Source organism: Oncorhynchus mykiss, chromosome 21 (genome assembly GCF_013265735.2).
Source record: "Oncorhynchus mykiss isolate Arlee chromosome 21, USDA_OmykA_1.1, whole genome shotgun sequence".
NCBI classification, from domain to species: Eukaryota; Metazoa; Chordata; class Actinopteri; order Salmoniformes; family Salmonidae; genus Oncorhynchus; species Oncorhynchus mykiss.
Genome location: NC_048585.1, coordinates 10804828 through 10818780, shown reverse-complemented (window position 1 = coordinate 10818780; position 13953 = coordinate 10804828). Strand labels below are relative to the sequence as shown.

General features: G+C 45.1%; 1 protein-coding gene across 14 annotated transcripts in view; it reads left to right on the top strand.

The window, feature by feature from the left end:
* The window catches only part of LOC110499727 (putative homeodomain transcription factor 2), a 100799-nt gene that overhangs the window by 78575 nt on the left and 8271 nt on the right, over nucleotides 1-13953 (top strand). For 6 of the 14 annotated variants that reach the window (XR_005038525.1, XM_036956843.1, XM_036956842.1 and 3 more), the window contains 5 exons: nucleotides 2173-2343; nucleotides 4516-4741; nucleotides 8298-8498; nucleotides 11639-11860; nucleotides 12236-12376. Coding sequence is in view for 13 of the 14 variants with exons in the window: in XM_036956843.1 (XP_036812738.1) it covers nucleotides 2173-2343; nucleotides 4516-4741; nucleotides 8298-8498; nucleotides 11639-11860; nucleotides 12236-12376 (961 nt within the window). In the remaining variant the exon portion in view is untranslated. The remainder of the gene's footprint in view (nucleotides 1-2172; nucleotides 2344-4515; nucleotides 4742-8297; nucleotides 8499-11638; nucleotides 11861-12235; nucleotides 12377-13953) is intronic. The other 8 variants (XM_036956852.1, XM_036956849.1, XM_036956847.1 and 5 more) reach the window with 6 other exon arrangements.

Below are 13953 nucleotides of genomic sequence, written 5' to 3'. Positions count from 1 at the left end.
AGGAACCCAGGGCCAAACGCACCAGCAAATGGTCTCACAAGGGGTCTGAGGATCTCATCTCGGTACCTAATGGCAGTCAGGTTACCTCTGGCGAGCACATGGAGGGCTGTGCGGCCCCCCAAAGAAATGCCACCCCACACCATGACTGATCCACCGCCAAACCGGTCATGCTGGAGGATGTTGCAGGCAGCAGAACGTTCTCCACAGCGTCTACCGACTTTCACATCTGTTACATGTGCTCAGTGTGAACCTGCTTTCATCTGTGAAGAGCACAGGGCGCCAGTGGCGAATTTGCCAAACTTGGTGTTTTCTGGCAAATGCCAAATGTCCTGCACGGTGTTGGGCTGTAAGCACAACCCCCACCTGTGGACATCGGTGACTGGAGACTCTCACCTTGGGAAATGGTGTCCAAACAGCCTGATCTAAACGGGCTGTTAGCTGAGCTGTCAGCCAGACAGTTGATACCGTCCTCTTCTTGTAGGAGTAGATGAACCATTCAAGCAGAACTCTCTATCTTCACGTTGTCGATGATGATGGCTCTCCAAGTCTAATCCCAGTAAATCCAATACTAGTCATATCTCCAGTTATTGTTTATTGTGAGAACACAGTCCAATCTACCGCATTACTATCAACATTAGTCTCTCTGGCAGCTGGATATTAGTCTCTCTGGCAGCTGGATATTAGTCTCTCTGGCAGCTGGATATTAGTCTCTCTGGCAGCTGGATATTAGTCTCTCTGGCAGCTGGATATTAGTCTCTCTGGCAGCTGGATATTAGTCTCTCTGGCAGCTGGATATTAGTCTCTCTGGCAGCTGGATATTAGTCGCTCTGGCAGCTGGATATTAGTCTCTCTGGCAGCTGGATATTAGTCTCTCTGGCAGCTGGATATTAGTCTCTCTGGCAGCTGGATATTAGTCTCTCTGACAGCTGGATATTAGTCTCTCTGGCAGCTGGATATTAGTCTCTCTGGCAGCTGGATATTAGTCGCTCTGGCAGCTGGATATTAGTCTCTCTGGCAGCTGGATATTAGTCTCTCTGGCAGCTGGGAATTAGTCTCTCTGGCAGCTGGATATTAGTCAATGTTTTTGCTTCGATCATTCCTGACCATACCTGATGTAGTAGACACCTCTGCCAGTGAACCAACCATACCTGATGTAGTAGACACCTCTGCCAGTGAACCAACCATACCTGATGTAGTAGACACCTCTGCCAGTGAACCAACCATACCTGATGTAGTAGACACAACCATACCTGATGTAGTAGACACCTCTGTCAGTGAACCAACCATACCTGATGTAGTAGACACCTCTGTCAGTGAACCAACCATACCTGATGTAGTAGACACAACCATACCTGATGTAGTAGACACCGCTGTCAGTGAACCAACCAGACCTGATGTAGTAGACACCTCTGCCAGTGAACCAACCAGACCTGATGTAGTAGACACCTCTGTCAGTGAACCAACCATACCTGATGTAGTAGACACCGCTTTCAGTGAACCAATCATACCTGATGTAGTAGACACCTCTGTTAGTGAACCAACCATACCTGATGTAATAGACACCGCTGTCAGTGAACCAACCATACCTGATATAGTAGACTCCGCTGTCAGTGAACCAATCATACCTGATGTAGTAGACACCTCTGCCAGTGAACCAATCATACCTGATGTAGTAGACACCGCTGTCAGTGAACCAACTATACCTGATGTAGTAGACACCTCTGCCAGTGAACCAACCATACCTGATGTAGTAGACACCACTGTCAGTGAACCAACCATACCTGATGTAGTAGACACCTCTGCCAGTGAATCAACCAGACCTGATGTAGTAGACACCTCTGCCAGTGAACCAACCATACCTGATGTAGTAGACACCGCTGCCAGTGAACCAACCATACCTGATGTAGTAGACACCTCTGTCAGTGAACCAACCATACCTGATGTAGTAGACACCTCTGTCAGTGAACCAACCATACCTGATGTAGTAGACACCGCTGTCAGTGAACCAACCGTTTTCATTCATTTTCTATCTTCCTTCTTGTGATTTTAAAAATAAATAAATGGAAAAGGGTATTATTTTAATGATTTATTTTCTTCAATCACAACAACAGTGATTTGTGTCTGGACCTCTCTCTCTCTCTAAGTCCTCTTTCTTATTGATCTGGACCAAAGGCGTCTAAGGAAGGCAGCTCACTTGGATGTACATAGGGAAGGAGATGGCTCTAGCACCACTGATAACACCCGGGAGGGCGGCCCACACTGCCACGGTGCCGCCACCGGCTCACCTTACAGCCTGTGCATCGCTCTCTTCCGAGATTTCTGGCATGATATCTGTAAAGCGCGGTGTGTATTTTTCCCTCCCGTGAGGTTACTAAAGAACCCTCTCTCTCTCTCTCTGGTATAGCTGCAACATCCCTTGGATTCCACCCGGATTCTGATTCTGATCAATAATAAATATCCCTTTCTATTGTATGAGAGAACGGAGTCCTGTACACTACCATTCAAATGTTTGAGGTCACTTAGAAATGTCCTTGTTTTTGAAAGAAAATCACTTTTTTTTGTCCATTAAAATAACATCAAATTGATCAGAAATACAGTGTAGACATTGTTCATGTTGTAAATGACTATTGTAGCTGGAAACGACAGATTTTTTTTATGGAATATCTACATAGGCGCACAGAGTCCCATTATCAGCAACCATCACTCCTGTGTTCCAATGGCACGTTGTGTTAGCTAATCTAAGTTTATCATTTTAAAAGGCTAACTGATCATTAGAAAACCTATTTGCATTTATGTTAGCACAGCTGAAAACTGTTGTCTGATTAAAGAAGCAATAAAACTGGCCTTCTTTAGACTAGTTGAGTATCTGGAGCATCAGCATTTGTGGGTTCGATTACACGCTCAAAATGACCAGAAACAAAGAACTTTCTTCTGAATCTCGTCAGTCTATTCTTGTTCTGAGAAATGAAGGCTATTCCGTGCGGGAAATTGCCAAGAAACTGAATATCTCGTACAATGCTGCGTACTACTCCCTTCACAGAACAGCGCAAACTGGCCCTAACCAGAATAGAAAGATGAGTGGGAGGCCCCAGGGCACAACTGAGCAAGAGGACAAGTACATTAGTGTCTAGTTTGAGAGACGGAAGCCTCACAAGTTCTCAACTGGCAGCTTCATTAAATAGTACCCGCAAAACACCAGTCTCAACGTCAACAGTGAAGAGGCGACTCTGGGATTCTGGCCTTCTAGGCAGAGTTGCAAAGAAAAATCTGTATCTCAGACTGGCCAATAAAAATAAAATATTAAGATGGGCAAAATAACACAGATACTGCACAGAGGATCTCTGCCTAGAAGGCCAGCCTCCCGGAGTCGCCTCTTCACTGTTGACGTTGAGACTGGTGTTTTGCAGGTACTATTTAATGAAGCTGCCAGTTGAGGACTTGTGAGACGTCTGTTTCTTGAACTAGACACTCTAATGTAATAACAACAACATAATCAATCAAGACCCCCAAAATCAACTTCAACCCTACAGGAACACAGGAGTGATGGTTGCTGATAATGGGACTCTGTACACCTATGTAGATATTCCATTAAAAATCTGCCGTTTCCATCTACAATAGTCATTTACAACATGAACAATGTCTACACTGTATTTCTGATCAATTTGATGTTATTTTAATGGACAAAAAAATAACTGCTTTTCTTTCAAAAACAAGGACATTTCTAAATGACCCCAAACGTTTGAACGGTTAGTGTACATAGTAAATATATGTTTCTGAAAATCATTCTTCCCACTATATGATAAACATTATCTGGTAAGATAATTATTTGGCTGAGATAAGACGTTATTAAACAGTGATATTTTAACTGGAGACACACACACACACAGAGAGGAGATACATATTCAAATGCTTTTCCCCACGTCAGTTTGATTATTAACTTGTCTCCACGGGTTTCTCAACGGGACAACAGTATGTTGAAAGGAGAGGTCTGTCTTCCATCTTTGTTATCATTTTTCTGTGTGTGGAAAAAAGGGATTTTGCAGCTTTTGTTTTGTTGTTGTTGTTGCCAACGTTACGGCTCGTTCCAACTATTCAAGCTATGGCCAAGAGAAGCACGGAGCAAACGATGTCGAAGCATAAACATCAGTAAAGGCTTTATAGTTGTTAAAAGGGATCCCCGGGGACGTTTTTTGAGTCTTTCAATCTAGAAACAGTATTAAAAATCCAATCTTTTCACACCAGAAATCTAATGGTCACTGACAGTCATCCCAATCCCCTAATCCTATTCAAATCAACTCTATTTGAATTCTGCTTAGTAGCACCAGTAACCCATCCCATTTAGAACTTAGTTTCTCTGCTCCCTTGCCATGGCTTCAATTAGTACCAACTTGATCCAAGTGATTCTGTCCTGTTCTGATTTCTGCATGCTGGATGGACTTGGGACTGTCTGCCTGTCCCGTCTCTCCACCTCTACCGCCTCCCCCCTTTAACCTCCCCCTCCATCTCTCCCCTCAGGTCGAAGAAGTCCAAGCTGTCCATAGACAAGTCCACAGAGACAGATAATGGCTATGTGTCTCTGGACGGGAGGATAACCTGTAAGAGTAGTGAGGAGGGGCTACAGCTCCATGATGGAGGGTCTCACCACTGTGACCTGCTGCTGAGGTCAGACGAGACGTGTTGGGCCGCACCCCCGCCTCTCAACACACTGCTGCTGCCCCCCGTCGCCAAGGTAAACAACAAGGTAACAGACACATTAATACACACACACACACCACCACGCAACACACTGCTACTTCCCCCCGTCACCAAGGTAAACAACAAGGTAACAGACACATTTATACACACACACACACACACACACACACACACCACCACCACGCAACACACTGCTACTGCCCCCCGTCACCAAGGTAAATCACATACACTTGGTTAGCAGATGTTATTGTGAGTGTAGCGAAATGGTTGTGCTTTTAGATCTGACAGTGCAGCAGTATCTAACAGGTAATATCTAACAATTCCTCAACAAAACCTAATATCTAACAATTCTACAACAAAACCTGATATCTAACAGATTCCACAAGAAAACCTAATACACACAATCTAGTAAAGGAATGAGATAATAGTATATAAATATATGGATGAGCAGTGACAGAACGGCTAAGATGCAATAGATGGTAAAGAATAGATAGTGAAGAATACAGTATATACATATGAGATGAGTAATGCGAGATATGTAAACATTATTAAAGTGACATTATTAAAGTGACAAGTGTTCCATTTATTAAAGTGGCCAATGATATCGAGTCTGTATGTAGAGCAGCAGCCTCTCTGTGCTAGTGATGGCTGTTTAACAATCTGTTTTTCAGTCTCTCGGTCCCAGCTTTGATGCACCTGTATTGACCTCACCTTCTGGATGATAGCGGGGTGAACAGGCAGTGGCTCGGGTGGTTGTTGTCCTTGATGATCTTTTTTGCCTTCCTGTGAAATCGGGTTTTGTAGGTGTCCTGGGGGGCAGGTAGTTTGCCCCCGGTGATGCGTTGTGCAGACCTCACTACCCTCTGGAGAGCCCTGCGTTTGTGGGCGGTGCAGACCTCACTACCCTCTGGAGAGCCCTGCGTTTGTGGGCGGTGCAGACCTCACTACCCTCTGGAGAGCCCTGCGTTTGTGGGCGGTGCAGACCTCACTACCCTCTGGAGAGCCCTGCGTTTGTGGGCGGTGCAGACCTCACTACCCTCTGGAGAGCCCTGCGTTTGTGGGCGGTGCAGACCTCACCACCCTCTGGAGAGCCCTGCGTTTGTGGGCGGTGCAGACCTCACTACCCTCTGGAGAGCCCTGCGTTTGTGGGCGGTGCAGTTGCCGTACCAGACTTTCCACCTTCTCCACTGCTGTCCCGTCGATGTGGATAGGGTGGTGCTCCCTTTGCTGTTTCCTGAAGTCCACGATCATCTCTTTTGTTTTGCTGACATTGAGAGAGAGGTTATTTTCCTGACACCACACTCCGAGGGCCCTCACCTCCTCCTTGTAGGCCATCTCGTCATTGTTGGTAATCAAGCCTACCACTGTAGGCGTGCATGGCCTCGCAGTCATGGGTGAACAGTACAGGAGAGGTACAGGAGAGGGCTCAGAAAGCACCGTTGTGGGGCCTCAGTGTTGAGGATCAGCGGAGTGGAGATGTTGTTTCCTACCTTCACCACCTGGGGGCGGCCAGTCAGGAAGTCCAGTACCCAGTTGCACAGGGCGGGGTCGAGACTCAGGGTCTCAAGCTTAAGGACGAGTTTGGAGGGTACTATGGTGTTGAATGCTGAGCTGTAGTCAATAAACAGCATTCCTACAAAAGTATTCCTCTTGTCCAGATGGGATAGGGCAGTGTGCAGTGTGATGGCGATTGCATTGTCCGTGGACCTATTGGGGCGGTAAGCGTAAAAACACCAGCCAGCTGGTCTGCGCATGCTCTGAGGAGGCGGTAAGGGATGCCGTCTGGGCAGGCAGCCTTGCGAGGGTTAACACATTTAAATGTTTTACTCACGTCGGCCACGGAGAAGGAGAGCCCACAGTCTTTGGTAGCGGGCTGTGTCGGTGGCTCTGTATTGTCCTCAAAGCGCGCAAAGAAGTTGTTTAATTTGTCTGGAAGCAAGATGTCGATGTCCGCGACGGGGCTGGTTTTCTTTTTGTAACCCATGATTGTCTGTAGACCCTGCCTCATATGTCTCGTGTTTGAGCCGTTGAATTGCGATTACACTTTGTCTCCATACTGACGCTTTGCTTGTTTGATTGCCTTACAGAGGGAATAACTACACTGTTTGTATTGGCCGTGTTTCCAGTTGCCTTGCCATGATAAAATGCGGGGGTACGTGCTTTCAGCAGCGAATGCTGCCATCAATCCACGGTTTCTGGTTTGGGAAAGTTTCAGTCACAGTGGGTACAACATCTCCTATACACTTCCTTATAAACTTGCTCACCGAGTCAGCGTATACTTCAATGTTATTGTCTGAGGCTACCCGGAACATATCCCAGTCCACGTGATCGAAGCAATCTTGAAGCTTGGAATCCAATTGGTCAGACCAGCGTTGGATAGACCTAAGCACGGGCACTTCCTGTTTTAGTTTCTGCCTATAGGAGGGGAACAACAAGATGGAGTCATGGTCAGATTTGCCAAAAGGAGGACAGGGCCTTGTACGCATTGCAGAAGTTAGAGTAGCAATGGTCGAGTGTGTTACTCGCTCATGTACTGCAATCGATATGCTGATAGAGTTTAGGTAGCCTTGTTCTCAAATTAGCTTTGTTAAAATCCACAGCTACAATAAATGCAGCCTCAGGATATATGGTTTCCAGTTTGCATAAAGTCCAGTGAAGTTCCCTGATGGGCGTCGTGGTATCCGTTTGCGGGGGGGATATACACGGCTGTGACGATAACCGAGGAGAGTTCTCTTGGGAGATAATACGGTCGGCATTCGATTGTGAGGAATTCTAAGTCAGGGGAACAAAAGGACTTGAGTTCTTGTATGTTGATACAATTACACCATGAGTCGTTAATCATGAAACACACACCCCCGCCCTTCTTCTTACCGGAGAGCTGTTGATTCCTGTCGGCGCGATGCACTGAAAATACCGTTTGCTGTACGGACAGCTAGCCATGTTTTCTTGAAACAGAGCATGTTACAATCCCGGATATCTCTTTGGAAAGCAACTCTTGCCCTGATCTCGTCTTCTTCGTTAACTAGGGATCGGACATTAGCGAGTAATGTACTCGGAAGCGTTGGGTGGTGTGTGCGCATCCGAAGCCTCACTAGAAGACCGCTCCGGCACCCTCTCCTCCGACGGCGTTGCTTTGGGTCGGCCTCTGGAATCAGTTCAAATGCCCTGGGAGGTGCAGACAAAGGATCCGCTTTGGGAAAGTCGTATTCCTGGTCGTAGTGCCGGTTGTGCTGGTAAGTTGACGTCTCTCTGATATCCAATAGTTCTTCCCGGCTGTATGTAATAACACTTAAGGTTTTCTGGGATAACAATGTAAGAAATAATACATTAAAAAAAAACGAAATACTGCACAGTTTCCTAGGGACTAAAAGCGAAACTGCCATCTCTATCGGCGCCATCTTTCTGAGGTAAACAACAAGGTAACACACACACCACCACCACACAACACACTGCTACTGCTCTCCGTCAGCAGGTAAACAAGGTAGCTAATACACACACACACCTGTCCTGAAACAGGTGAGTTTAACCATGTATAAACAGACTATACACTCGCTAGTCTGTAGTCTGAAAGTAGGAATCTGTCCAATCTGTCTTCCTGCCAGGAGACCCAGAGCCGTGGTGTGGGTGTGGAGAACATGTCTGATGAGGCGTCTAGTGAGGAGGATCCTGAAGCGTCCTACACCGCCATCCGTAGGGGCGTAGAGCGCGTCAGCAGCGACTGCACGCTGCGCAACAGGAAACCACATCACTACAAGAAACACTACGCCATCAACACTGAGGTGGGTGACCTCCACACTACCCAGGTTGGTCACACTCACACAGAGACATGCACAGCGACACACACATACATACAGTACATACATACACTTACATACAGTACATACTGTACATCATACACACACACACACTTACATACAGTACATACTGTACATCATACACACACACACACACTTACATACAGTACATACTATACATCATACACACACACACTTGCATACACATACATACACACACACACTTACATACATACATACATACATGCATACATGCATACATACATACATACATACAGTGGGGCAAAAAAGTATTTAGTCAGCCACCAATTGTGCAAGTTCTCCCACTTAAAAAGATGAGAGGCCTGTAATTTTCACAATAGGTACACTTCAACTATGACTATAAAAAAATCCAGAAAATCACATTGTGGGATTTTTAAGGAATTTATTTGCAAATTATGGGGGAAAATAAGTATTTGGTCACCTACAAACAAGCAAGATTTCTGTCTCTCACAGACCTGTAACTTCTTCTTTAAGAGGCTCCTCTGTCCTCCACTCGTTACCTGTATTAATGGCACCTGTTTGAACTTGTTATCAGTATAAAAGACACCTGTCCACAACCTCAAACAGTCACACTCCAAACTCCACCAGAAACAAAATTGTAGACCTGCACCAGGCTGGGAAGACTGAATCTGCAATAGGTAAGCAGCTTGGTTTGAAGAAATCAACTGTGGGAGCAATTATTAGGAAATGGAAGACATACAAGACCACTGATAATCTCCCTCGATCTGGGGCTCCACGCAAGATCTCACCCCGTGGGGTCAAAATGATCACAAGAGAGAGCTGGGACCAAAGTAACAAAGCCTACCATGAGTAACACACTACGCCGCCAGGGACTCAAATCCTGCAGTGCCAGACGTGTCCCCCTGCTTAAGCCAGTACATGTCCAGGCCCGTCTGAAGTTTGCTAGAGAGCATTTGGATGATCCAGAAGAAGATTGGGAGAATGTCATATGGTCAGATGAAACCAAAATATAACTTTTTGGTAAAAACTCATTGTGTTTGGAGTACAAAGAATGCTGAGTTGCATCCAAAGAACACCATACCTACTGTGAAGCATGGGGGTCGAAACATCATGCTTTGGGGCTGTTTTTCTGCTAAGGGACCAGGACGACTGATCCGTGTAAAGGAAAGAATGAATGGGGCCATGTATCGTGAGATTTTGAGTGAAAACCTCCTTCCATCAGCAAGGGCATTGAAGATGAAACGTGGCTGGGTCTTTCAGCATGACAATGATCCCAAACACACCGCCCGGGCAACGAAGGAGTGGCTTCGTAAGAAGCATTTCAAGGTCCTGGAGTGGCCTAGCCAGTCTCCAGATCTCAACCCCATAGAAAATCTTTGGAGGGAGTTGAAAGTCCGTGTTGCCCAGCAACAGCCCCAAAACATCACTGCTCTAGAGGAGATCTGCATGGAGGAATGGGCCAAAATACCAGCAACAGTGTGTGAAAACCTTGTGAAGACTTACAGAAAACGTTTGACCTCTGTCATTGCCAACAAAGGGTATATAACAAAGTATTGAGATAAACTTTTGTTATTGACCAAATACTTATTTTCCACCATAATTTGCAAATAAATTCATTAAAAATCTTACAATGTGATTTTCTGGATTGTTTTTTCCTCATGTCTGTCATAGTTGAAAATTACAGGCCTCTCTCATCTTTTTAAGGTGGAGAACTTGCACAATTGGTGGCTGACTAAATACTTTTTTGCCCCACTGTACATACATACACTTACATACAGTTGAAGTTGGAAGTTTACATACACTTGGTTGGAGTCATTAAAACTCATTTTTAAACCAATCCACAAATGTCTTGTTAACAAACTGTAGTTTTGGCAAGTCGGTTAGAACATCTACTTTGTGCATGACACAAGTCATTATTCCAACTATTGTTTACTGACATATTATTTCACTTATAATTCACTGTATCACAATTCCAGTGAGTCAGAAGTTTACATACACTAAGTTGACTGGGCCTTTAAACAGCTTGGAAAATTCTAGAAAATGATGTCATGGCATTAGAAGCTTCTGATAGGCTAATTGACATAATTTGATTCAATTGGAGGTGTACCTGTGGATGTATTTCAAGGCTTACCTTCAAACTCAGTGCCTCTTTGCTTCACATAATGGGTAAATCAAAAGAAATCAGCCAAGACCTCAGATAAAACATTGTAGACTTCCACAAATCTGGTTCATCCTTGGGAGCAATTTCCAAAAGCCTGAAGGGACCACGTTCATCTGTACAAACAATAGTACGCAAGTATAAACACCATGGAACCACACAGCCATCATACCGCTCAGGAAGGAGACGCGTTCTGTCTCCTAGAGATGAACGTACTTTGGTGCGAAAAGTGCAAATCAATCCCAGAACAACAGTAAAGGTCCTTGTGAAGATGCTGGAGGAAACAGGTACAAAAGTATATATATCCACAGTTAAACAAGTCCTATATCGACATAACCTGAAACGCCACTCAGCAAGGAAGAAGCCACTGCTCCAAAACCGCCATAAAAAAAGCCAGACTACAGTTTGCAACTGCACATGGGGACAAAGATCGTACTTTTTGAGAAAAAGCATGTTCGAGCAAGGAGGCCTACAAACCCGACTCAGTTACACCAGCTCTGTCAGGAGGAATGGGCCAATATTCACCCAACTTATTATAGGAAGCTTGTGGAAGGCTACCCGAAACGTTTGACCCATGTTAAACAATTTAAAGGCAATGCTACCAAATAATAATTGAGTGTATGTAAACTTCTGACCCACTGGGAATGTGAAATAAAAGCTGAAATAAATCATTCTCTCTACTGATATTCTGACATTTCACATTCTTACAATAAAGTGGTGATCCTAACTGACCTAAGACAGGGAATTTTTACTAAGATTAAATGTCAGGAATTGTGAATAACTGAGTTTAAATGTATTTGGCTAAGGTGTATGTAAACTTCCGACTTCAACTGTACACACACACACACACACACACACACACACACACACAGTTCATAGACGTGCTCTCAACGTGTGGGTACACTTAGCTACATCACACACACACACACACACACACACATTTCCACCCCCTACACATACACACTCACCCCCCCCCCCCTCTCTCTAGGAGACTCCTAAGTCCGGTACCAGCTGTAGTTCTCGGTGCTCCAGCCTGCGGACCCAGGACTCAGAGAGCACCAGACACGAGTCAGAGACAGAGGACCTGCTGTGGGAGGACTTCCTGCACTGTGCTGAGTGTCGCTCCTCGTGTACCAGCGAGACAGAGGGCGAGGGAGCTGCAGTCTGCCCTGCTACCAAGAAGGAGTACAGAGATGACCCCTTTCACCAGGTGGGTTAGAGGTCAAAGGTTAGGAGTTAGGGTTAGACGTGTGATGTTAGGGTTTACCAGAGGGAGAGGGAGCTGCAGTCTGCCTTGCTACCAAGGAGAACAGAGATGACCCTTTCACCCTGTTAATCAGGGGTTAGAGATCAAAGGTCAAAGGTTAGCGAAGGAGGGGGTAAGTGTGGGACTGAGCTTGCAATAATATGGTTGCAACATTAATGAAGAGGTTTTGGTGGTAGCGTGAATGTTCCTATTTATCTGTTTTTGTTGTCACTGTGTGTTCTGACGTAACCGTGGTAACCGGGGTCATATTGACCTTGTCGATGAGGATGATCAGCCTCAAACCCTCAGCGTGTAACAGTAGTTGTTGTGTTGATCTAGTTGTGTCCTCTACAGGGTCATACGTGGCTACACAGCACCAACCCAGGTCTGGAGCGGGTCAGTGCCATCGTCTGGGAGGGGAACGACTGTAAGAAGGCTGACATGTCTGTCCTGGAGATCAGCGGTATGATCATGAACAGGGTGAGTAACAGCCAGGGCCTTGATACTGTTGTCAGGGATGACATCTGGTGTGGCCTGTAACTCTTTACAATGGAAGACTGGAAACAGACCTCCATCACCCACCTGGGAGAGTTTTCTCAACTAGAATGTTAATGAATGCAGATTGGACTCCATGATATTGGAAGGCACTTATATACAGTGCCTTGCGAAAGTTTTCGGCCCCCTTGAACTTTGCGACCTTTTGCCACATTTCAGGCTTCAAACATAAAGATATAAAACTGTATTTTATTGTGAAGAATCAACAACAAGTGGGACACAATTATGAATTGGAACGACATTTATTGGATATTTCAAACTTTTTTAACAAATCAAAAACTGAAAAATTGGGCGTGCAAAATTATTCAGCCCCTTTACTTTCAGTGCAGCAAACTCTCTCCAGAAGTTCAGTGAGGATCTCTGAATGATCCAATGTTGACCTAAATGACTAATGATGATAAATATAATCCACCTGTGTGTAATCAAGTCTCCATATAAATGCACCTGCACTGTGATAGTCTCAGAGGTCCGTTAAAAGCGCAGAGAGCATCATGAAGAACAAGGAACACACCAGGCAGGTCCGAGATACTGTTGTGAAGAAGTTTAAAGCCGGATTTGGATACAAAAAGATTTCCCAAGCTTTAAACATCCCAAGGAGCACTGTGCAAGCGATAATATTGAAATGGAAGGAGTATCAGACCACTGCAAATCTACCAAGACCTGGCCGTCCCTCTAAACTTTCAGCTCATACAAGGAGAAGACTGATCAGAGATGCAGCCAAGAGGCCCATGATCCCTCTGGATGAACTGCAGAGATCTACAGCTGAGGTGGGAGACTCTGTCCATAGGACAACAATCAGTCGAATATTGCACAAATCTGGCCTTTATAGAAGAGTGGCAAGAAGAAAGCCATTTCTTAAAGATATCCATAAAAAGTGTTGTTTAAAGTTTGCCACAAGCCACCTGGGAGACACACCAAACATGTGGAAGAAGGTGCTCTGGTCAGATGAAACCAAAATTGAACTTTTTGGCAACAATGCAAAACGTTAAACACCACTGTCAAACATGGTGGTGGCAGCATCATGGTTTGGGCCTGCTTTTCTTCAGCAGGGACAGGGAAGATGGTTAAAATTGATGGGAAGATGGATGGAGCCAAATACAGGACCATTCTGGAAGAAAACCTGATGGAGTCTGCAAAAGACCTGAGACTGGGACGGAGATTTGTCTTCCAACAAGACAATGATCCAAAACATAAAGCAAAATCTACAATGGAATGGTTCAAAAATAAACATATCCAGGTGTTAGAATGGCCAAGTCAAAGTCCAGACCTGAATCCAATCGAGAATCTGTGGAAAGAACTAAAAACTGCTGTTCACAAATGCTCTCCATCCAACCTCACTGAGCTCGAGCTGTTTTGCAAGGAGGAATGGGAAAAAAATTCAGTCTCTCGATGTGCAAAACTGATAGAGACATACCCCAAGCGACTTACAGCTGTAATCGCAGCAAAAGGTGGCGCTACAAAGTATTAACTTAAGGGGGCTGAAAATTTTGCACGCCCAATTT